Genomic DNA, 25,799 nt, shown 5'->3' with positions numbered 1-25,799 from the left:
TATAAAAATCGAATAAATAAATAAATAAATTCTCACACCTGGTCAGAGGAAAGAAGAGTAATGTCACCAGGCAACCAGACAGAGCCGGGATTGGACTATGTGACTGATTGTTTGAGGGAAAAACTTTTACTTTTAATTAGGTGAAAACAAACGGGAACCTTTAGAGTCCGTTTTCACCAGATCTGTGCCAATATGATATATATAATAAAGCTATTCTTTGAGGAATCAACCTGCCTCGGAGTTTTGCTTCTATTACTTGGAACCCTGACACATGCAAAAGTCTGCAGCCTTAACACGGCATTTCATAACTCTGAGCTGAACATTCCCTGGTTGAATTCTTCTCTGTTCAACCTGTACATTTGTAAACAAACATTACAAGAACATTGAGTGTATCAGGGGCCCTCCCCACCAAAGGGAAAATCCTTTTGAGAATCTAATCGCCACCAGTTGTGAAAAAAACCAAAAACGAGAAACAAAATCGTGTGGTGAAGATTACACAACCATAGACCTCCATCATGGTTAAAGTAGAAGACAATAAAATAAAATAAAGGAATTCCAACCTAAATAATTATAATTAGATAATTAGAACTGAAGAAAAAACAATTACCACCAACCTGCCTTCCATTGAGGACCTGTATACTGCATGAGTCAAAAAGAGGGCTGTGAAAATATTTACAGACTCCTCACATCCTGGACATAAACTGTTTCAACTCCTACCCTCAAAATGATGCCATAGAACACTGCACACCAGAACAACTAGACACAAGAACAGTTTTTCCCAAACGCCATCACTCTGCTAAACAAATAATTCCCTCAACACTGTCAAACTATTTATTAAGTCTGCATTACTAGTAATCTTCTCATCGTTCCTATCACCCATCTTCTCTCACTTATGACTGTATGACTGTAACCTTGTTGCTGGTATCTTTAAGATTTATATTGACTGTTTCCCTATGACAATCATTAAGTGTTTTACCTTATGATTCTTGATGAATGCATCTTTTCTTTTATGTACACTGAGAGCGTATGCACCAAGACAAATTCCTTGTGTGTCAAATCACACTTGGCCAATAAAGAATTCTATTCTATTCTATTCTATTCTATTCTATTCTATTCTATTCTATTCTATTCTATTCTATTCTATTCTATTCTATTCTATTCCGTTTCTAAACATAGCAGCTGTTCAGGACTGGGGATTTTATAGCTCCGTGACGCCTACAATGTAATACACCGATTGACAGCAATGTTGTAAAACTGGAATTTCAACCTACTAGCTGATATCAAAGCAACCGGATAAGAAAACATTCCCAAGATGACAAGGGAAAGAAACTGCAGGCCACTAGAGGACACGAGAACTAACTTAGTGGTTAAAAGGAAGACGTTGGTTCAGCTCTTACTGACCAAGTTTTAACTCTCACGGACTGAACCATTTAGCAGTCTGGGAAACAGATTCAAAAGAGGTGAAACCATTGGACCATAAAGAAGGATCCATTTCTTGTCCTTCCCCTTACTCCAGCTTTCCGGCATGACCTTGAGAGCGAGAGGCACGAGGTCATCAAAGGAGGCATCCAGGATGACGGCGCTGACTTCGGGGTAAGACATGGCTGCCCAAGTGGCTGTCGGGTGCAAGGAGAAAGAGAAATCTGTATTTAGGGAGAGCTGGAAACGCAAGCAGGGATGTCATGAAATCATAAACAAGTAGGACATCTGTGCCTCCTCCTTCTGAATTTCTCGCCACTGAGTACATTTCCAAGAGATACTCAGATATTGTAGTCCATAATCATCTGGAATGTTATATAGATCTGGGGTCTCCAACCTTGGCAACTTTAAGCCTGGAGGACTTCAACTCCCAGAATTCCCCAGCCAGCTTTGCTGGCTGGGGAATTCTGGAAGTTGAAGTCCTCCAGGCTTAAAGTTGCCAAGGTTGGAGACCCCTGATATAGATTGCCTCCTGTGGCTTTCAAATCACCCAATGTCAGCATCCCCTCCAAATACTTCCAATTGTTTTGTCTTGAACTGACCTCCTGTACCTTCAAAACTGCATCATTCCAAACTCTAATCTCTTTATGTTCACTACGGGGCCACCTAGTATGGCGAACCTTGTTTCCATTAATGCATAATTTGGGGCAATGGGTAGATTGAGCATAATTACTATAGAAAAGGATTGTGTTTAGATACTTCATCTAGGGCACCAAAGCCTTGAATGGATCCTCTTTCTAGATACATGAACTTGGCAGTGCCCATCTTGAGGTATCCCTCAAGATGGGCATCTCCTAAAATTCAAAGTGTCTAACTTTAGTTCAGGCCGAAAGCTACATTTGGCCTTGGGATTTCAGGCAGTGGTGAAATCCATTTTTTTTTTACTACCGGTTCCGTGGGTGTGGCTTGGTGGGCATGGAAGAGGAAGGATACTGCAAAATCCCCATTCCCTTCCCACTCCTGGGGGAAGGATATTTCAAAATCTCCATTCCCATTCCACTCTGGGGCCAGCCAGAGGTAGTATTTGCCGAACAACTCAAAATTTCCGCTACCAGTTCTCCAGAACCTGTCAGAACCTGCTGGAATTCACCGCTGGTTTCAGGCCAAGGACTGCAGTGCAGCTGTAAAGAGGCACGAGGTCATCAAAGGAGGCATCCAGGATGACGGCGCTGACTTCGGGGTAAGACATGGCTGCCCAAGTGGCTGTCGGGTGCAAGGAGAAAGAGAAATCTGTATTTAGGGAGAGCTGGAAACGCAAGCAGGGATGTCATGAAATCATAAACAAGTAGGACATCTGTGCCTCCTCCTTCTGAATTTCTCGCCACTGAGTACATTTCCAAGAGATACTCAGATATTGTAGTCCATAATCATCTGGAATGTTATATAGATCTGTCTCCTTGCTGCGTGACTACAGCCCTGCCTGAGCTGTTGGAGTTGCTGGCGGGTTGGCAGTTGAGACCCCTGATATAGATTGCCTCCTGTGGCTTTCAAATCACCCAGCGTCAGCATCCCCTCCAAATACTTCCAATTGTTCTGTCTTGAGCTGACCTCCTGTACCTTCAAAACTGCATCATTCCAAACTCTAATCTCTTTATGTTCACTACGGGGCCACCTAGTATGGCGAACCTTGTTTCCATTAATGCATAATTTGGGGCAATGGGTGGATTGAGCATAATTACTATAGAAAAGGATTGTGTTTAGATATTTCATCTAAACACAATCAAAGCCTTGAATGGATCCTCTTTCTAGATACATGAACTTGGCAGTGCCCATCTTGAGGTATCCCTCAAGATGGGCATCTCCTAAAATTCAAGGTGTCTAACTTTAGTTCAGGCCGAAAGCTAGATTTGGCCTTGGGATTTCAGGCAGTGGTGAAATCCATTTTTTTTTACTACCGGTTCCGTGGGTGTGGCTTGGTGGGCATGGCAGAGGAAGGATACTGCAAAATCCCCATTCCCTCCCCACTCTTGGGAGAAGGCTATTCCAAAATCCCCATTCCCTCCTCACTCCACAGGAAGGATACTGCAAAATCCCCATTCCCTTCCCACTCCTGGGGGAAGGATATTTCAAAATCTCCATTCCCATTCCACTCTGGGGCCAGCCAGAGGTAGTATTTGCCGAACAACTCAAAATTTCCGCTACCATTTCTCCAAACTGCTCAAAACTGCTGTTTACGAGCGATTGCGTGCTCCGGCCCCCCAGAAATTTCCCGTGACCCGAGTGGCCAGGATAATCGGGACCTGGGCCTCCGGCTGATGTTATGTAATGCCAGGTCCGCGGTTAATAAAGCCCCCCTGATTTCAGATCTTATTCAGGAAGGGACCGCGGACGTTATGGGCGTTACTGAGACCTGGTTGGGCACCGAAGGGGGGGTTCCCCTAGTGGAGATGTGCCCACCAGGCTTCCGAGCATTCCATCAGCCGAGGGCCCAGGGTAGGGGTGGAGGGGTGGCGGTTATCATCAAGGAGAGTCTAGAGCCGAGGGAGACCACTGTGCCTCAGATAGCTGGGTGTGAATCCCTCTTCGTGAAGTGGGGTCGTAGAACTCAGGTGGGCTTGTTGATCACGTACCTGGCTCCTTGCTGCGTGACTACAGCCCTGCCTGAGCTGTTGGAGTTGCTGGCGGGTTGGCAGTTGAAACCCCAGACTGCTGGTCATGGGGATTTCAATTTGCCATCAGCCGGCGTAGCATCCTCGACAGCTCAGGAGTTCATGGCTTCCATGACGGCCATGGACCTGATTCAGTTAATTGACGGCCCTACCCACATCGGGGGAGGTACCCTAGACCTGATTTTTATCTCTGGCCAGTGGTTTAATGATCTGGTTTTAAATGATTTAGTTGTGGAACCTTTGTCATGGTCAGATCATTTTCTCCTTCGTCTAGACTTTCTGACCGCTACCCACCATCGCAGGGAGACGGAACCAATGCGTTGGTTCCGTCCCAGGCGCCTGGTGGACCCGGGGGGGGTCCTGGCGGAGCTCGGGCGTTTCCGAACACCTGTCCCACGACTCGACTGAAGAGCTAGTTGCGGCCTGGGAAGGGGCGCCGGCTGGAGCTTTGGACCGTGTCGTGCCTTTGCGGCCTCTGACCCGGCGTCGGTCTCAACCAGCTCCTTGGTTCTCCGAGGAGCTGAGGGAGATGAAGCGCCGGAGAAGACGCCTAGAGAGTGCCTGGAGATCCAGCCGCTCTGAGGCTGACCGGACACTAGTTAGGTCCTATAGTAGGACCTACCTAGTGGCAATGAGGGGTGCGCGTTCGTTCCTCCTCATTGCGTCGGCAGATAACCGCCCGGCCGCCCTGTTTGGTGACCGCTCGCTCCTTCAACAGGAGGCGGGAGGACCCCTACAGGCGTGCCGAGGAGTTTAACGGTTATCTATACGACAAAATCGTTCAGCTTGGGACGGATTGGATCAAAATTGGGTAGATCCAGGCGAGGGTTCCGAGGCCCGTCTTGTTGAGGTGGTTTGGGATGACTTTGATCCTGTGACTCCCGAGGACATGGACAGGTTGCTGGGTAGGCTGAACGCCACCACATGTTTACTGGATCCGTGCCCCTCCTGGTTAGTACTGGCTACTCAGGAGGTGACACGAGGCTGGCTCCAGGGGATTACAAATGCTTCTCTGCGGGAGGGGGTCTTTCCCGCGGCCTTGAAAGAGGCTGTGGTGAGACCCCTCCTCAAGAAGCCTTCCCTGGACCCAGCTGTTTTAGGGAACTACCGGCCAGTCTCCAATCTTCGCTTTACGGCGAAGGTTGTAGAGAGTGTGGTGGCATGTCAGCTACCCCAGTACCTGGATGAAGCTGTCTATCTAGACCCGTTCCAGTCCGGCTTCCGGCCCGGATACAGTACGGAGACAGCTTTGGTCGCACTGGTGGATGATCTCTGGAGGGCCAGGGATAGGGTTACTCCTCTGCCCTGGTCCTATTAGACCTCTCAGCGGCTTTTGATACCATCGACCATGGTATCCTGCTGCGCCGGTTGGAGGGGTTGGGAGTGGGAGGCACCGTTTATCGGTGGTTCTCCTCCTACCTCTCTGATCGGACGCAGACAGTGTTGACATGGGGGCAGAGATCGACTCAAGGTGCCTCATGTGTGGGGTGCCGCGGGGTCGATTCCCTCACCCCTCCTGTTCAACAGCTATATGAAGCCGCTGGGTGAGATCATCAGTGGCTTTGGGGTGAGATACCAACTGTACGCTGATGACACTCAGCTGTACTTTTCCACCCCGGGCCACCCCAGTGAAGCTGTCCAAGTGCTGTCCCGGTGTCTGGAAGCCGTACGGGTCTGGATGGGGAGGAACAGGCTCAAACTTAATCCCTCCAAGACGGAGTGGCTGTGGATGCCGGCACCTCGGTACAGTCAGCTGCAGATGCGGCTGTCTGTCGGGGGTGAATCATTGGCCCCGATGGAGAAGGTACGCAACTTGGGCGTGCTCCTGGATGGTCGGTTGTCCTTTGAAGACCATTTGGCGACCGTCTCCAGGAGAGCATTTTATCAGGTTCGCCTGATCCGCCAGTTGCGCCCCTTCCTGGACCGGGATGCCTTATGCACAGTCACTCATGCCCTTGTTACCTCTCGCCTGGACTACTGCAATGCTCTCTACATGGGGCTCCCCTTGAAGAGCACCCGGAGACTTCAGCTAGTTCAGAACGCGGCTGCGCGGGTTATTGAGGGAGCGTCTCGGAGCTCCCACATAACACCTATCCTGCGCAGACTGCACTGGCTACCTGTTGTTTTCCGGGTGCGCTTCAAGGTATTGGTTACCACCTTTAAAGCGCTCCATGGCTTAGGACCGGGCTATCTACGGGACCGCCTACTGCCGGCTTCTATCTCCCATCGTCCGGTACGCTCCCACAGAGGGGCTCCTCAGGGTGCCATCAGCCAAACAGTGTCGACTGGCGGCCCCCAGGGGGAGGACCTTCTCTGTGGGAGCTCCGACCCTGTGGAACGAACTTCCCCTCGGACTTCGACAATTACCTGACCTTAGGACCTTTCGCTGCGAACTTAAAACTTATTTATTTCATATGGCTGGACTAGCCTGATTTTTATTTTATTGGATGGGTTTTTAAAATTGTGTTATTTTACAGGGGAGTATGTTTTTTAACGTTTTGGGCATTTAAATTAGTTTTTTAAGGGTTGTTTTAAATTATTGTGTGTATTTATATTTTATCTGCCTGTTCACCGCCCTGAGTCCTTCGGGAGAAGGGCGGTATACAAATTAAAATATTATTATTATTATTATTATTAAAATTTCCGCTACCAGTTCTCCAGAACCTATCAGAACCTGCTGGATTTCACCGCTGGTTTCAGGCCAAGGACTGCAGTGCAGCTGTAAAGAGGCACGAGATGACCTCGATGACCCCAGCATGCTGGCTGGAGAATTCTGGGAGTTGAAGTCCAAAACATCTTAAAAGTCACCATGATTGAAAAACACTGCCTCCCTTTCTCCAGCCTCCCCCTTCTGCTAGGAATTCCTAATTTCCTTCTGGGCCTTGTTAATTGATACCTGTGAAGCCCCCAATGGACCAGGCATAGAGGATGATGTCTTCAGGAAGGAAGCCCAGGCGGTGGATGGCATATTGCACCACCACGTCCATGGCGTTGGCCTCATTCTGTGGCAGGGGAACTCCCTAGAGACAAGTGGGGAAAACAATTAACGGCAAAGTTGCTGAGAGCAAGGAGACCAAGGGAGACAGGTTATGCCTGAGGGGGAAAGACTAAGGGTTTCCTTCCTTCTCGTCTTCTTTTCTATGAAAATCCCTTCCCAGGGGCCTTGCTTGTCATTCCGAGTCTTTCTTTTTCAATTTTTATTCGTTTACGGTAGAATCTCTGGTCACGAACGCTTCTGACCGTGACCAAATTGGGTTCCGACCAAAAAATTCACATTTGTTTTCTGTGGTCGATTTCCCCTTCAGTGCCATTTTTTTTTTTTTGTAAGCAACAAATTTCCAAAACTAGGTTAGGGTCACGACCAAATCGGGTTGCAACGAAAGGTATGGAACAAATGATGGTCGTGATCAGAGGTTCTACTGTATAATGTAGCATACAAAGAAAATACAAAAGTAGATAGAAGGGAAAAGGGAAGGGAAAGAAAAAGGAAAAAGGGAAAAAAAAAGGCATTGACTTCCAACTCCTTCTGTTGCAGTAGAATAAAGCATTGGCATTAAACCTCAACTTTTTACTTTCACATAATAGTATAAACTGTAACAACAAATCTATCTCATCGGTAAAACCCAAAATCAAAGTTTCATTTTTCCCCCCATCTAAAGCACAAAGTCCAGAAGCGGTTCCCAAGTAGAAATAAAAGCATTTGTATTTTTTTTTTCTTTGATCAAAACAGTCAATTTAGCCACCTCTGCTAACTCCTTGCTTGTCACTCTCAATCAGCCCACCCATTTTTTGCCCTTACAAAAACTAGGACATAAATTCACGCACCATCCTGCTATTATATATCCGTCCTCTAGGGAAAAAAAAACATTTCCCAGAATGAGTGTTGAGGAACAGCATTAGTTTTACCTATATGTAAACCACTGAATAGATTTCATTGGTTCTTGCACTGTAGAAGGGCAAAGAACAAACACTGAGCATATAACAGAATAATAGAGTTGGAAGGGACCCTGGAGCTCTTCTAATCCAACCCCCTGCTCAAGCAGGAAACCTGATAACCGTGATGGCGAACCTATGGCACAAGTGCCACAGGTGGCACGCAGAGCCCTCTCTGTGGACATGCCAGCCGTTGCCCCAGCCCAGGTCTACCACACATAAGCACGTGCCTGTTGTGTTTCGTCCAATCTCACCTCAGCCGCGGTCTTCTTATCTGCTTCTGAACACGGAGGAATGTTCTAGTATGCCTCCCAACCCCAGCCCTGGCTCCATGCCCAGACAGGCTGAAGAGGAAGAAGTACCTCCAGCCCCCAGCTCTGGCTCCATGCCCAGGCAAACGGAGCAACTAGACCCCTCCCCCTCCTCCACAGCATGTGAGCCTGAGGGAGGTCTATTGCCAACAGCTGCCGACTGGAGTGACCCTCACCTCAGAAGACTTGATAGGCGGAGGCAACAGAAGGAAGGGAGGGGCAGGCCTGGATAACTGCTGAAGTCATGGAGCCACACCCCATGGCCTATATAAAGGATCTGCTTTCTGGCATTCTCTGAGTCAGGCAAAGTCTAAACATATCTTGCTGAAGTCACTTTCTGGTCTCCTGCCTGCCTTGACGACTTTGCTAGGACTTTGGGCAGAGCTGCAGAGGCACGCCTGATTCGGATTTCCCTGTCCCGGCCGTCAGCGGAGGAGTGGGACACGACAGTGCCTCCTTCCGGCTAGCTGATCTTCTGGTCTCTGCCTCACATTGCATTTTGGGGGTTCACATGCATGTCCCTCTTGTACCAACCTGGAAGCCAAAATGGGGTATAGGGGGGGCACGAGGCACATGTCTGGGGGTGTATGAGCATGCAGGGGAGGCATGCGTGTGAATGAGTCGGGAGGTGCTCTCATTGCATTTTGGGGGTTGGGGCACATGCATGCGCATTTGCACGTATGTGCGTGCGCTTTGGGCACTCAGCATCAAAAAAGTTAACCATCACTGCCCTACACCATTTCAGACAAATGGTTGTCTAATCTCTTCTTAAAAAACATCAGTGTTGGAGCATTCACAACTTCTAGAGACAAGCTGTTCCACTGATTAATTGTTCAACAGCAATAGTGCTGACTTATATACCACTTCATAGCGCTTTATGGGCCTCTCTAAGCAGTTTACAGAGTCAGCATATGGCCCCCAACAGTCTTGGTCCTCATTTTACCGATCTAGGAAGGATGGAAGGCTGAGTCAACCTTGAGCCTGGTGAGATTTGATCTGCCAAACTACTGGCAGCCGGTGATCAGTAGAAGTAGCCTGCTCCCCCGCCTTTTTTTTTTTCTTTTCAAACTGTCAGGAAATTTCTCCTTAGTTCTAGGTTGGATTTCTCCTTGGTTAGTTTCCATCCATTGCTTCTTGTCTTGCCTTCTGGTACTTTGGAAAATAAGCTGACTGCTTCTTCTATGTTACATACTATAGGTTTCTAGATTTCTCAGATAAAAATGCTTGAATGGATTTCCCTGGATTTTTAGCATTTGTGTACTTAAGGGCTCTCAACTTTTCTTTCTTGTCTTCTATAAGCCCAAGTGAATCTTTTCAAAGATAAATATTCTTATGTTTTCCAAACAGAGACAAACAAGTTACTATTGTTAAGCTTCATCAAAGAGGAAGCAAAAGATATTCAGGGCAGATGTAAATAGCAGGCCTCTACCTTTTAAAGGCTTTCAAAAAAGACCATTGTTTCAGCCTAGCAAATAATACTTTTACATGGTTTTGATCCAAATATTACTGTATTTTTTGGACTATAAGACGCACCGAAGTATAAATTTCGAAGATGTAAAGAAGAAAAAACTTTTTGCCTTCCACGGCTGCCAGCACTCTGCAGGCCTCCCAAACCCTCTGTGCATCCCATTTTTGCGAAAAAACGGTCCCATTTTTCACAAAAACAGAGTGCTCAGAGGGTTTGGGAGGCCTACAGAGTGCTCCTGGGGGCTGGGGAGGGCAAAAACGTGACACATAGGGGGTTTGGGAGGCCAAAAATGGGCCCATTTTTTTTTTTGCAAAAACAGGACATGCAGAGGGTTTGTGAGGGCTGCAGAGTGCTCCTGGGGCTGGGAGGCAAAATGCCCGTTTTTGGCCTCCCAAACCCGCCATGCATCGTGTTTTTGCCCTCCCCAGGCCCCAGGAGCACTCTGCAAGTTTCCCAAACCCTCTGTGCATCCCATTTTTGAAAAAAAGGGGCCTCTTTTTGGCAAAAATGGGACACGCAGGGCCGGGTTTTGGGAGGCCAAAAATGGTCGTATTCGATGTATAAGACACACCAACATTTCCAACCTCTTTTGGGGGGAGGGGAGTGCATCTTATACTCCGAAAAGTACAGTAATTGGTTGATTGGCGCAGTGGTCTGCAATACGCCTAATATGTTATTGAATGGCCAGGTCTGTATCAGATTTCTTCAGAGAGTAGTTACTGGAGAAGTCAAAAATAATCTGAAATAAATCTCAGAATAACTCACCGTGCTGCCTGCAAACCCAGGATGATTCCACCCCAGCACAGAATATCCAGCTGTAAGACAAGGAGAAAAATCAACTGAAAAGAAAGATCAGCAATAACTAGAATCCTAACCCAAAAAAACAAACAAACACCCCAAACAAACGCAACAACCATCAATCCATCAGAAAAGAACTGGGAGTGACCTTGGAGGTCTTCTAGTCCAACCCCCTCCTCAAACAGGAGATGAAGAAGAGGATGAAGAAGAAAAAGAGCCATCTAGGGTTAAAAAACAAACAAACAGGATCCCTACACAATATCAACTAGACCTGGCCCTATAGCAGCTTGTAATGATTTTGCAACCACAGAGGTCATCCTTGACTTAGGACCACAATTGGGTCTGGAATGACGGTCACAAATGGTGGCAGTCGTTAAGCGGATCACCGTGTGGCCGTGACTGATTTTAACACTCTTGTTGCAGTGGTTGTTGAATGAAAACCGCAGTTGTGAAGCGAGCCTCTTTTCTTCAACGGGCCGTGTGTGTGTGTGTGTGTGTGTGTGTGTGTGTGTGTGTGTGTGTGTCAGAAATGGGAAGTAAATGGCGGAAAATCAGTCACATGACCCCAGGATGCAGCAAACAGCCGTTTAACGTGGGCTGGTTGCCCAAGTACACAAAATGCAATCACTGGAATTCCGCAACCGGGTTGTAAGTAGCTCTAGGGAGGTCTGTCGTAACTTTGAATGATTGCTAAGCAATTGCTCATTAAGCAAGGACTATGTGTAGCTTCCTAAGTAGTGTGTGCCAAGGTTTGCCCTGAACCTCTAATTTAGGATCTAAATTAGAATAGAGTAACAGAGTTGGAAGGGACCTTTGGAGGTCCTCCAGTCCAACCCCCTGCCCAGGCAGGAAACCCTACACCACTTCAGACAAATGGTTATCCAACATCTTCTTAAAAACTTCCAGTGTTGGAGCATTTACAGTTTCTGCAGGCAAGTCGTTCCACATATTAATTGTTCTAACTGTCAGGAAATTTCTCCTTAGTTCTAAGTTGCTTCTCTCCTTGATTAGTTTCCACCCGTTGCTTCTTGTCCTGCCTTCAGGTACTTTGAAGAATAGCTTGACTCCCTCTTCTTTGTGGCAACCCCCGAGATGTTGGAACACTGCTATCATGTCACCATCTCACCACTCTACTGTAATGCCCAGAGAGGTATGATAGAACATGTCTCCATCACTTCAGCTTGGGAAATCCAGACAGGAGCTGAACGTATAGAACATCAATCACATGGTTGATCATGCAAGTATATAATTAAAGCTCTGCACCAACCGAACTACTTCTCTGGCTCGGGTTGATTTCTCCCAGTGACTTAATTCTCATAGCTGTGCTTCTAAGATGCCATCCAGGCACCATCCGCCTTTCCAGATTAAAAATGGATTTTGTTAAGGGCAATTTCCAAAATCAAGGGAAACTGTCTGTTGGACAGTCTTAACATCAGACTAAGCTAAAAGGGAAGATCTTGAGATCCAGCAGCTTAAAAGGAACAGAGAAAACCTTTCTGCATCCTAGCACAGGATATGAATGGGAAAACATATCCCACAATTTGGGTCTATCCCAGAAAACATTTTAGAAAGTGAACTCAAATTTTCTTGCAATCGTTTTAGGAGAATCCCTGGTTTAATTCAATTCCAGGACATAAGATAACATAATAACAGAGTTGGAAGGGACCTTGGAGGCCTTCTAGTCCAACCCCCTGCTCAGGCACGAAACCTTGTTGCTGGCAATCCTTATGATTTATATTGATATATTGACCATCAATTGTGTTGTAAATGTTGTACCTTGATGAACATATCTTTTCTTTTATGTCACTGAGAGCATATGCACCAAGACAAATTCCTTGTGTGTCCAATCACACTTGGCCAATAAAAATTCTATTCTATTCTATTCTATTCTATTCTATTCTATTCTATTCTAGTCTATTCTATTCTATTCTATTCTATATACTGTTTCAGACAAATTGTCCAATCTCTTCTTAAAAACATCCAGTGTTGGAGCATTCACAACTTCTGGAAGAAAGCTGATTCATTGTTCTAACTGTCAGGAAATTTCTCCTTAGTTCCAAGTTGCTTTTCTCCTTGATTGGTTTCCATCCATTGTTTCTTGTCCTTGCCTTCTGGTGTGCTTTGGAAAATAAGCTTCCTCAAATATGATCTGCCCCTCAAATATGATCTGTTATTAATAGCGAATTAATTCATCTAAAAGTCCTTTCCCTTGAAAAGAATGCAATAGAATGAGATGGCTCATACCATCCAAAGGAGTAGAGATACAGCCTACTTCATAGAAGCCTGCATTTCCTTCACAGCAAATCACCTGAAAAGATAAAAAATAGGAACTTTTATCGTGTCAGCAATGCAAACGACAGGAAACGTGCTGTGCAACCAGCCAACATGCAGGAAGTTCCCACCCACTTCCTGCCTATGAACGTCCTGTGCATAACAAGTAGCTGGATCTATCCAAACAATGCTAAATACTGGGATATTGATGGGAATCGTCCTTAAGAGAGACAGCTCTGCAGGATCTGGGAATGAAATCAATCAATCTCCCCCATATAGAGCCACCATCACATGTCCGAACTTTTCTTTGGCACCCCTATGGAGCAGCAGATGCTGCGATCTCCGAATAGGTTTATTTTTATCTGCAAAACCACGGGTGCTTTTGTTTGGCAACAAAGAATTAGTTAAAGAAAATAAAACAAAACCATTGTCTGCCGTTCATTTGGTCCCTTAATGCCTTGCACCATTCAAGGGTCCTAGATCTTGAGCTGACGACTTACCCCGTATTTTTCAGGCTATAAGATGCACCTGACTGTAAGACCTACCTACATTTAGAAGGGGAAAACAACAACAAAACAAAAGATTTTGGCCTTGGCTTTTTTTGGTCCTTTCCCAGTCTTTTTTTGGCCTGTTTCCCGGGGGAGGGGGTCGGCCCGTTTTTGAGGCTTTTTTCGGCCTGTTTTGGGGGCTTCTTTTGGCCCGTTTTCAAGGCTTTTTTTGGCCCATTTTCTAGGCTTTTTGAGGCCCATTTTTGTGGCTTTTTTGGCCTGTTTTTGAGGCTTTCTTTGGCATGTTTTCAAGGCTTTTTTTGGCCCATTTTCGAGGCTTTTTTAAGGCTTTTTGGAGCCATTTTCAAGGCTTTTTGGCGCATTTTTTTAGGCTTTTTCGGTGCATTTTTGAGGCATTTTTCGGCCTGTTTTTTCCAAAAAACCAGGCCAAAAAAAGCCTCAAAAACAGGCTGAAAAAAGCCCCAAAAATGGGGCCCAAAAAGCCTTGACAACAGGCCAAAAAAAAAGCCTCAAAAATGGGACAAAAAAGGGCCCGGGAACAGGGTGTGTGGAGGCCAAAAAATGGCTGGTGGGTGGTCGGGGCTTTGGCAATATTCAGTCTATAAGAGGCATAGACATTTTCGCTCCCTTTTGGGAGACAAAAAAGTGCGTCTTATAGTCCGAAAAATACGGTAGTTCCCCTGAAAGGGAAGGTTCTTCTTATTCAAAGGGAGACTTGTTGAATAGCAATAGCACTTAGACTTATATACCGCTTCACAGTGCTTTACAGCTCTCTCTAAGCCAGGGGTGTCAAACTCAGATTCATTGAAGGCCGCATCAGGATTGTGTTTAACCTCAGGGGGCCGGGGTGGGCGTGGCCAGCTTGATGTCACTCGTGTCAGGGGCGCCTTTGGTGGCCCGAGCGCTCTGCCAGCAAAAACGGGCTCCCAAGCTCCGTTTTTCAGCTGTGACGGCCTCCTGCAATCCTCTGCCAGTGAAAACCGAGCCCGGGAGGGCCACATGCAGCCCCTCCCGAGCTCCGTTTTCATTGGCAGAGGCACCGCAGGCCAGTCCTTTGCTGTTTCTAGGGCTGCCCCGTGGGCCAGATCTAAGCATCCCACGGGCCAGATCCGGCCCCCAGGCCTTGAGTTTGACACCCCTGCTCTAAGCGGTTTATGGAGTCAGCATATTTCCCCCAACAATCTGGGTCCTCATTTTACCGACCTGAAAAGGATGGAAAGCTGAGTCGACCTTGAGCCGTTCAGAATCAAACTCCTGGCAGTGGACAGTGACTCAGTATGCAATACTGCATTCTAACTGCGCCACCACGGCTCTGAATAAAAGGATGTACATCCTATGTTGTGCCCAAAATGTGGAGCTCTTCCTGGCTTCTACTCTATGAAGCTTTCCAGAGCTCCCCTTCAATCCTCTTTGAGATAAGCAGAGAATAAGAGGTAATGAAGAAGAACAGAATAACAAGTGTTGGTAGGGGCCTTGGAGGTCTTCTAGCCCAACCCCCTACTCAAGATTTCTGCAGTTAGGAAACCTGAGCGTTTCTTTGAGAGGCACTGCAGTTTTCTGGTGCAGGTAGTTCTCAACTTAACGACCACAATTGAGCCTCAAATTTCTGTTGCTAAGTGAGATGCTTATTAAATAAATTTTTGCCCCATTTATTGGCACCGTTGTTAAGCGAATCTTTACAGTTGTTAGCGACACGGTTGTTAAGTGGCTTTCCCACTGCTTGTCAGAAGGTCGCAAAAGTTGATGACATGATTCCAGGATACTGCAATTGTCATAAATATGAATCATTTGCCAAGCATCTGAATTTTGATCACCTGACCATGAGGATGCTGCAACGGTTTTAAGCGTGAAAAAATGGCCACAAGTCACTTTTTTTTCCAGTGACGTTGAAACTTCGAATGGTCACTAAATGAACTGTTGTAAGTCAAATACTATCTGTATTAAATATCTTCCCTGCCATCCATATACCACCAAAATTGGCCATACTGCCTGGGACTGATAAGAAGCCCCTGCTTTGAGAAAAAGATCATGTTGCCTTCACTGCAACAACAGGATAATTTGCCCTGGAGCCCAAATTACTCTGCTGGGAATATAAACTTAACTTATCCAACTCCCTACAGTTGTAACTTGATTAGATTTGCAGGCTACCCTGATTTCTCAAGAAATGTTGAGCAACTGAGCAACCTCCGTTTGAAAAGCTGGGCTGGGCTACATTCAGAGTATAAGATGCACCCAGATTGTCACCCTTTTTGGGGGGGAAAAAGATGTGTCTTATAGTCTGAAAAATACGGTAAGTAACAATTTATGGATACAGGCAACCAGGCATGGTTGAGCCAATAGGATGATAAAAGGTGGATAATAGTTCCTGCTTTGAAGACGGTTCGATTTTGGTGTCAGTGATGTGGAAATAAGAGTCTATTCTTCCCTTAGCAGCTTAGTAATTTTGGCACATTCTTGCTGTAAAGGATGAGCGGGAGAGGAAAAATTAAGGGAGATTTATCAATAAAATCTTTTGAGAGTTAAACCACGACTTGGTGTCAACTCACTAGTTTTCTGCCTTGTGGCTCCAAAGTGCCCCTTCGATCTACGAATATGGTGTCGATTTCGTTTCCATCGCAAGCTGCCAACTTGGCTCGTCTTCCGTTGTACTGCAAGGAGGAGAACAACCTTTATTTGGGATTTTCTGCATTTCTTTTAGGCTTCCCAAATGCCAGATTCCCAGGATAGGAGGATGGGGCAAATGATAGGGGAGGACAAATGAGGGAAACTTAATTTCTAATTTTTGTACAGGAAGTCCTTGATTTGTGACCACAACTGAGCCCAAATTTTCTCTTCCCAGGCAGTTGTTAAGTGAGTTTTGCCCATTCTGCGACCTTTCTTGCCACAGTTGTTTTAAGGGAATCGCTTGCAGTTTGTTAAGTTAGTAATCCGGTTGTAACAATGAACCTGGCTCCCCTGTTGGCTTTGTTTGCCAGGAGGTTGCAAAGGGTGATCATGTGACCCCGAGACCCTGCAACTGTCCGTATATATGACTCAGTTGCCAAGCACCTGAACTTGGATCAGGTGACTATGGGGACGCTGCAACGGGTCGCAAGTGTGAAAAATGGTCGTAAGTCACGTCTTTCAGTGCAGCCGTAACTTCGAACCGTCAATAAAGAAATGGTTTTAAGTCGAGGACTACATGTATCAGGATGAGTAGTAGACTGGAAAGAAGTCTGGGAATTGGGGGGGGCTCCTAAATTCCTGGTTGGTGTTTACTCACTTCTTCCACCAGTCGAGCTTGTCCTTGAAGTAACATGGGCATCAGAGCCTTCTGCAGCAGGTAGACAGAGCCCGGGTACAGCATACGTCGTCCAAAGGTGTGTGCCACTATAAAGCTGTCAACAAATAGGTGGGGAAATGAAGGACAGGCGTCTCAACACTTGTGCAATCTCCCTGCCAAAGTTTACTCTAGGATAGGGGTGTCAAACTCAATTTCATTAAGGGCTGCTTCAGGGCTGTGGTTGACCTCGGGGCTGGGTGGGCGTGGCCAACTGGGCAGGTTGCCACTCACTGGGCATGGCCGGCTGGGTGGGTGTGGCCACCTTGACACTACTCCCCAAACTGCTGGCATGTTTCCCGTTCGCTTTGGGTAGACCAGGCTGAAGCAATGTGGGCAGGCCCCTTACAATTTCCAGGATGGCCCCGCAGACCGTATCTGACCACATCGCGGGCCGGATGCGGGCCGCGGGCCTTGTGTTTTGATACCCCTGCTCTAGGAGTTTTACAACCTCAGACAGAAAACCTCAATCATTTAACCTTCACATCCTGGATATAAACTGTTTCAACTTCTTCCCTCAAGTCAACTCTGTGAGGGCACTGGAAGCCAAAACAATCAGACATAAGGACAGTTCTTTCCCTCATGCCATCACTCTGCTAAACAACTAATTCCCACAACATTTGCCTTATGCCCCTGGGATGTCAAAACACCTAGTAGGGCTGTATTACTATTATCCTCCTCATCTTTCCTATTTCCTTATCTTCTACTTCCTATTCTATTTTCTATTTCATTTCTATTTCCTTAGCTTCTTATGACTATAACTTTGTTGTTTGCATCTCATGATTTATGCCGATTGTTTTTATTAGTACCCTATTATGATTTATGTTGATTATAAAACATCCAATGACTATCACTGAGTGTGGTATGTTACGATTTATGATGATTGTATTTTATGATTATGATCATGATTTATCACTTGTTGCTTGTATGTATGCAGAGTGAGAGCTTATTCCTTGTGTGTCCAATTCCTTGTTCAATCACACTCAGCCAATAAAGAATTCAATTCTATTCTATTCTATTCTATTCTATTCTATTCTATTCTATTCTATTCTATTCTATTCTATTCTATTCTATTCTATTTTACACTGCTCTACTCATGCCAAATGCTCATAATGCGATCATGTGATTGTGTGGTGTATGTGCGACCATTCAAACTTTGAAAACAAGTAGTTCTGTTATAAACTTCGAATGACTGCTAAGTGACCCGTCGTGAAGCAAGGGTCATCTGTATTCATTAGCTTCCAATTAATCCAATCCACTTTCTTATCCCAACATTACCAACGTCTTTTCCTTGAGCCAACCATCAAGCTTCCTACTTCCTTCTCTGTCTATACTTCTCAATATTTATACCTCGAGTGATCTCACAACTAAGTATGCAAGTTCAAACCCGGCTAGAATTTTAAGGGGGCAACCACAAAAATATAATAATTTTAGAAAAATAATAAAAAAAAAGTATTGGCAACCATTTCCTTATTGTTCTCAAGAAACAACACAGGCTTTATCTGCCTTACTTATCAGGAGTCGAGCTCGACTTGAGGGAAATTTTTACCTTTCTCTAACGTGTCACAGTAGAAACACATTAAGTCTTTGGGATGGTACAGGATAGGTTAATGTCTATGGAGCTTCTGTTTTTCCCAGAAGGCAACTGGACTTTCTTGATTTTTTTCTTTTCCTTTGAAAACGTTTCACATTTTCACGTTTCATCCAAGAAGCTTCTTTAGTTATAAGGTTGACCAGGAATCTAATATTTCTATTGACAGTCTTGAGGCAGCCTACGTGCCGATGTCATCACTGTCTCTGCAGGCCTTCAAGGTCATGGAAAGTTCCTCAGGAAACACCTTAAGTCCTTCAGATGATGATACCCAGGGGTGAAATGCTCTGATGTCTGCTATCGGTTCGCTTCGCTACTGGTTCGCTTTGCGCGCACATGCGCACCAAACGTACGCTTTGTGTACATGCACAGCGCTGAAAGAGAAGAATTAAGGAGCTTTTTCTGAGTCTACAAAGGCAAGTAGAACAGCAAGAGGGGGGAACAGCTGTGCTGCATGATTTAGATTTGCTAGAAAGCAGGATTTCCCGCTTTAAATCGCACGGCACAGCTGGTTGTCGGAAATATCCAAATTAGTAGCTTTTTTTTTTTTTACTACCGGTTTGGGTGAACCAGTAGCATTTTTTACTACCGGTTCGACCGAACCGGTCCAAACTGGTAGCATTTCACCCCTGATGATACCCAATGTCCTTCGAGGACTTTGAAGTCAGGCGGATGGCTATTTCTGTACTTCTTTAACTTAGCTGGAGTGTGCCAGCTTGTCTGAGTGTGCTAGTGTTTTTGGGTGGACGAGTGGATAATATAGCAAACAAATAAATTTGAGTCTTTTAATCTGTTCAGGGTTCTCCCTTGCTAAGTGAGCGGGGGTGGGGCTTGTTTCCTTTATTCAGCTGAATAAACATGTAAAGCTTATCAAGGTAAATATCTGGACTCTTTATACCAAGCCACACCTGAAACCGGCAAATCAATAAGGTTGTAAAGTCTTCTTCATAAATCCTTCCATTCCCCACCAGTCAGTTAGAACCAAAGAAGCTTCTTGGATGAGGAGTGAAACTTTTCAAAGGAAAAAAGAAAGTCCAGTTGCCTTTTGAAAAAAAGCACCCTGGGAACTTTCTGAATAGGCATGCAGATGTTCATCAGTTCAACTAGCCTTTGATATCTGCATAATTTTCTTGTGCCCTCAGCCATGTTTCACCTACTTCACAAAGGTTAAAACCTGTTGTGCCTCGTCCTCTCTCCTCTCCTCAGCTGGGCCCCTCCTGTCGCCTCCCGGGCCTGCTATCAGATTCAGAGTCTGATAATGAAGAGGAACGGCCTGGCATGCCTCCAGCCCCCAGGGCCCTGGCCCCATGCCTGGACAGAATGTCAGGAGTGAACAAACAAACCTCACTCCTACAGCGTGTGAGCAGGGAGCCAGCCAGGTGCTGGAATTACCGGCAGCAGAACAGGAGGAAGGGAATTCACAGTGGACGGATCCCCGCTTCCAGAGATCTGAGAGGCGACGTCAGCAGAAGGAAGGGAGGGGCAGGCCTGGATAATTGCTGAGTCATGGAGCCACACCCCACAGCCTATATAAAGGATCAGCTTGAGTCAAGCAACTTTGAGTCAAGCAAAGTCTCCTTTAGTTTGCTGAAGTCACAACTTGGATTCCTGCCTGCCCTGAGAAATCTGAAAGGAATTTGGCAAAGCTGCAGAGGCTTCATGGCCACGCTTGATACGGACTTCCTAGCCCCGGTCGTCGGAGGGGGAGTGGGACACGACAAAACCTGAACAAGACAAGACAAGATACCTGGCAATTTGGCAGGGCAGCTTCTTGATCGCATGGAGGAAACCATTGATTGCACTTCGATGCTTTGGTTCTGACCGCAACAAGGGGACATTTCCCGAATCTGACCTGCAAGTATTTACCAGAATGTTTTAATTTATATCCAAGGGGAAAGATTGTGTCTTCTTTCAAGACCAACAGAGCACATGAAAGCCAGATCACCGAGTGCATTGTCCAGCGAGTACCGAGAATATTGCGGGGAATATAGAACGGAATACATCATCCAGATGGAGGACATAACCTTCAAATATGGTTGGCTAGTGCTAAAGTTTTCACAAAATGGCCAGATATAGTGCAAGCAAGCAAGCAAGGAAAGAAAGAAGGAAAGGAAAGAAGTCAAAAGGAAAAGAGATGGAGAAGGCAGGCAGGCAATCCTGCAAACTGCCAAAGCTGATTTAAAAATCATGCACGCTGATTAGCTAATAAGTATATCCCCACGTATGCTATTCATACAAACATTTAAGCTATATTGTGAATGTTTGCCAATAGCCGGCTTTCCTCTGCCTTTCTCCATTCAATAAACATCTGTTACTCCATAATATATTTTGTGAACCTACCTGAAAGGAGAGGAGACCACTGAAAATGAAGGACAGAACAGAGTTATTCCCCACTGTCAACTCACCGACTCGTGAACTCGTCCCACCGAAAGTCGACAGGCCAACTTCTGAAGTCAAAATTGTAGCTGGAAAGTTTTTTCTGTGAAGCATTTTCAGAAAGAGAAGAAGAAATTATATTAAAAAAACATGCGGTGTGGGATTAATATAACTTCTAAAGTCAGTACCCTTCTTATAACAACAACAACAACAACAACAGAGTTGGAAGGGACCTAGTCCAACCCCCTGCCCAGGCAGGAAACCCTACACCACTTCAGACAAATGGTTATCCAACATCTTTTTAAAAACTTCCAGTGTTGGAGCATTCACAACTTCTGCAGGCAAGTTGTTCCACTTCTTTGTGAAGTACGGTTATGAAATAACCTTCCTTCTTTAGACTGCTGAAGACAGTTTCCTTTTCTAGGTTCAGAGAACATTCTAAAATATCTTGATCTGTGATGGTGAACTTATGGCACTGGTGCTGGAAGTGGCACACAGAGCCATCTCTCCAGGCATGCCAGCCGTTGCCCGTTCCGGAGCGTGCACATGTGCCAGCCATCTGGTCTTCGCGTCCGTGGGAGTGCTGGAAACCGGAAGAGCAGCTCCCTGGGTGCACTGGGAAGCCGAGCTTCTGGTTTCTGGCATGCCCATGCGTGCCGGCCAGCTGGTCTTCACGTGCGCATGTCTGCCAGAAACTGGGAGACCACGTGGCCGGCCACATGCGCACGCTGGAAACCGGAAGCTCAGCTTCCAGGCACGCGCATACACGGGGAGCTGCTCTTCTGGTTTCCGGTGCTCCCCCACGGGTGTGGTACCTCCTGTTTTGGCACTTGGTGCCAAAAAGGTTCACCAACACTGATCTAGATTGGGGTCACCAACCTTTCGGACCTCAGGGATCACTAAATTCATAATTTTAAATCCCGCAGACCACTAATGTGATCAGCCTAATGACTGGCTGGGTGGGTGTGGCTAAGTGGTCATGTGACTGGGTGGGCATGGCCAACTCGATGTCACTCATGTCAAAGGAGTGCCTCACCAATCTGACCCACACAAAAAGACGCCGAAGAGGGAGACTCTCCACAGCAACACAAACGTTCATTACATGTATCCGGCTCAGGGGCCATGGTTTGAGGACTCTTGATTTAGTGCAATATAAAAAATGCGAATGATTTTCTGCGGACCACCAAAATTTTCTCACGGAACACCAGTGGTCCATGGACCAACAGTTGGTGACCGCTGATCTAGATGAACATAGGACAAAATACAAACAACCCTCTCTTCAAGTCTTCTTCAAAAGAGAATGAATATTAAGGCTGAAGGTTGAGAGATGAATGGGTGCAACAGCCAACACAAATAAACCTCTTTCTTGGGTTCTAACTAGGACTTTGGTTTTGGTTTCCTTGGCTTAAAATGAAAAAAACAGCAGATATGATTATTCTCTAATCACATATTTAATAATTTCATACGCAACACGAATAATAAGTAACCACAGCTACCTTTACCTTGTGTTCCGGTGTGCCATACCGGTGAGCATCTTCAAGGATGGTGATGAACTGGATGTATTGAGGGTTTGTCCAGCGCCCGATGCCTGAAAAGAAGCAGGAATCCTTTCAGTGACTAAGGCCCTAAATGGTCCATTTTGCTCGGCGTTCCCACCCAGGAGACCTATGGGGTGCCATTTCCTTCCCCTTCAAATCCCTCCCTGAAGATTCAACCTCTGGTGGCCTCTGGTGGCTCAGACTGGTAAGACAGTCTGTTATTAACAGCAGCTGCTTGCAATTACTGCAGGTTCAAGTCCCACCAGGCCCAAGGTTGACTCAGCCTTCCATCCTTTATAAGGTAGGTAAAATGAGGACCCAGATTGTTGGGGGCAATAAGTTGACTTTGTATATAATATACAAATGGATGAAGACTATTGCTTGACATAGTGTAAGCCGCCCTGAGTCTTTGGAGAAGGGCGGGATATAAATGCAAATAAAAAAAAAACAATAAAAAAACCACAACCCTTCAATCCTCGTAACAACCTGAGCTATTATTATTTCTATCAATGCTGTCTCTATTGATGTAGGAGAGACGACCAGGCTGAGCCCGAGGGAGGGGGTTAAAGGCGTCATCAGTCTCTAGTCCCTTCGGCACCCGCAAGAGATCTAAGTCCAACCCTCCTTGAAATTCCGTTGGCTCTTCTCTGCTGCCAATTTAGCGGTTCAGATCCTTCTAGAAAGAGCGTTAAACCTGTCACCATTTGAACAGGTCGCCTTGCTTCCCGATTTATTGCACGGGACAGTTGTATTAGCAATAGCAATAGCACTAAGACTTGTATACTGCTTCACAGTGCTTTATAGCCCTCTCTAAGCCAGGGGTTTCCAACCTTGACAACTTTAAGACTTGTGGACTTCAACTCTGGGAGTTGAAGGCCACAAGTCTTAAAGTTGTCAAGGTTGGAGACCTCTGCTCTAAGCGGTTTACAGAGTCAGCATATTGCACACACCCCAACAATCTGGGTCCTCATTTTACCGACCTTGGAAGAAGGGAAGGCTGAGTCAACCTTGAGCCAGTGAGATTCGAACTGCCGAACTGCAGGCAGTCAACAAAAGTAGCCTGCAGTACTGCATTCTAACCAGTGTTAGACACCTCAGCTCTTATCTCTCCCCTTCCCTTCACTGTTGAGGTTTAGAACAGAAGCAACTTCAGAGCATAGTTTTTGGCTCTTGCCGGTAATACTCGATTTATGACAACTTGATTAACAACGCTTCGATAAAGTAACTTATGACCCATCCTCAACGTTACGGCTTATCATCACACCAGCCCTGTGGTCATGTCGCAATTTGGGCGCTTGCCAAATGGCTCACAGTGATGACAGCGGCAGTTATATCTTGCGGTTATGTGATCCCGTTTCACCCACTTTCCCAGCCAACTTCCAATAACAAAGTCAATTGGGGAAGCCAGAATCACCTAATGACCACGTGATTTGCTTAACGACCGTGGTAAAAATGGTTGTAAAAATTGGGCCTGCTCCCATGATGCCTGACTTAATGACCCCATCACTTAATTCTGGTTCCCAAATATGGTTGTAAGTCACCTGTATTACCATGAATGCAACTCAATTCAGGTACAGAGCAGAGACCGGATTCCAAACCTAGTTAAAGTATGGCTTCCCGAGTCAGTGGACCTACCGCATTCTCAAAGCACATACCTCTTAGACAGGCAATCCCAGCCAAAAGTAGTAGCATGGTCCCGGCATAGTGAGAAATAGCAACAACTTTCGGCATGGTTAAATACCCTGGAAAGAAAGAAAGGCAAAGAAAGGGAAGGGGTTTAGAGCGAGCAGTTGGCACATCGAAAGACTAAGAATGCATTGTTGTTTCTTAGAAAGGAAGAGGGGTGGATTACTAACTTCCCTAATCTGCCCTCCGGATGTTCTAGGGCGGCAACTCTATGACTTTCCAGCCAGCAGGGGTTTTTTAATTCAGGAAAACTGAAGTGGAGGAAGCCTACTTTCAGACAGCTAAAAATGAAATGCAATGTCATTTTCTTGGCTGTTCCTCACCCTAGCCAAAGTTCCTAGCAAAAATGATCCAACTCTACCATTTTGAAATACACCCAAAATAGCATTCACATCTTTAAGAGGGAAAATCTTACCAGCACACACGCACACACGTTTGTGTCAGTGTTCCAGAAGAACCCAACTCCAATTAAAAATTCAGAGACAGGCATTTTCTCAAAGTTCCCATTTATTAGAGTAGGTATGCTGGCACATCTGGGAAAACCCGAATCTGAGAGTTCAGGGTTTTCCCTCAGTAAATCAAACCCCACAAATCCAGCCCCTGCACCTATCAGTCCATCACATGGCCCAATCAACATTCGTCCCAACCTGAGCCATCACTGCAACCACTCCTCCTCCAGATGCAGGCATACCATGACCTTGACTGAAAAGAAAAATGCTATTATGTCTAATTACCATATTTTTCAGAGTATAACATGCACCCTTCCCCCCCCTAAAAGGGGGTGAAAATTTAGGTGCTTCTTATACACCGAATGTAGCTCTGCCCACCACCCTTTGGCCTCTGCCTCCCAGCAATTTACCTCCTTGCAGCAAGCAGCAAGAAACAGCCCATTTCAGCTTCAGCACAGCCTAATTAGCATAAGTTGATTGTCCCTGAGATTGGCCTCCCGACTCTCAGCTGTTTCAGGCTGCAGGGACTGGCATTGCCTATTGCTGCGCAGGCCTCTGCTGCTTGCTGCAAGGAGGTAAATTGCTGGGAGCAGATTTTTTTTTCTTGTGCTAATCAAGCAATGCTGAAAACGAGAATGAAAGTAAAGCAGGCTATCTGCTGTTTGCTGCAAGGAGGCAAAATTGCTGGGAGGCAGAGGCAGATTTCTTTTTATTGTTTTCCTCATCAAAAAAGGTAAGTGCGTCTTATAGTCCGGAGCGTCTTATATTCTGAAAAATATGGTACATTCCCTCTACTAAATTCCCCTCCTAGTTTCCCAAGCACAAGAATGTGGCAGCTTGGAAGCTTCCCAGTGTTAATATGGCTTCCAAAGCTGACAGTGTATATGTATGTATATGTATGTACACACACATACATATATATGTACATACACATACATACATACATACATAATCTTATTCCATAAAGAAACCAGGCTGAAGATTAGAATAGAATAGAATTTTTTATCGGCCAAGTGTGATTGGACGCACAAGGAATTTGTCTTGGTGCACACGCTCTCAGTGTACATGTACATGAAAGAAAAGATACCTTCATCAAGGTACATCATTTACCTTGTTATTTTATATTATTTTATTTATATTTTTATTATATTTTATATTTATTATATTTTATATTATTTTGATCTCGCAAAAACTGCAGAATGTAATTGCTAGTTTGTCGTTAGGAATGATTTAACCGAGCTGGGTGACTTTGGGCCAGTCCCTCTCTCTCACTTCTAGGAAGAAGAAAGCAAAAACAAACCACTTGTAAAAACATTGCTAAGAAGAAAATAGCAGGGAGTTCCTGCAGTCAGAAAGAATCTGAGTTGATTCAATGGACCATAAAAATTTGCATGTTTTTTCACCCACCCACCCCCCAAAAAAGTTCTTGCTTTAGCTTTGCCTGTCCCAAAGGTGTTGTGTC

General features: G+C 45.6%; 1 protein-coding gene across 5 annotated transcripts in view; it reads right to left on the bottom strand.

The window, feature by feature from the left end:
• ABHD16A (abhydrolase domain containing 16A, phospholipase) overlaps positions 1-25,799 on the bottom strand; it is a 60,889-nt gene that overhangs the window by 15,362 nt on the left and 19,728 nt on the right. For 4 of the 5 annotated variants that reach the window (XM_058168225.1, XM_058168223.1, XM_058168227.1 and 1 more), the window contains 10 exons: positions 23,858-23,944; positions 22,161-22,252; positions 20,694-20,767; positions 20,036-20,140; positions 16,641-16,755; positions 15,925-16,026; positions 12,843-12,906; positions 10,566-10,615; positions 6,985-7,108; positions 1,512-1,616 (listed from right to left, as the gene is read on the bottom strand). In XM_058168225.1, coding sequence (XP_058024208.1) covers positions 1,512-1,616; positions 6,985-7,108; positions 10,566-10,615; positions 12,843-12,906; positions 15,925-16,026; positions 16,641-16,755; positions 20,036-20,140; positions 20,694-20,767; positions 22,161-22,252; positions 23,858-23,944 — 918 coding nt within the window. The remainder of the gene's footprint in view (positions 1-1,511; positions 1,617-6,984; positions 7,109-10,565; positions 10,616-12,842; positions 12,907-15,924; positions 16,027-16,640; positions 16,756-20,035; positions 20,141-20,693; positions 20,768-22,160; positions 22,253-23,857; positions 23,945-25,799) is intronic. The other variant, XM_058168224.1, reaches the window with a different exon arrangement.

This window comes from Ahaetulla prasina, chromosome 2 (assembly GCF_028640845.1).
Source record: "Ahaetulla prasina isolate Xishuangbanna chromosome 2, ASM2864084v1, whole genome shotgun sequence".
In the NCBI taxonomy this organism is placed as follows: domain Eukaryota; kingdom Metazoa; phylum Chordata; class Lepidosauria; order Squamata; family Colubridae; genus Ahaetulla; species Ahaetulla prasina.
This window is presented reverse-complemented; position numbering and strand designations above follow the sequence as displayed.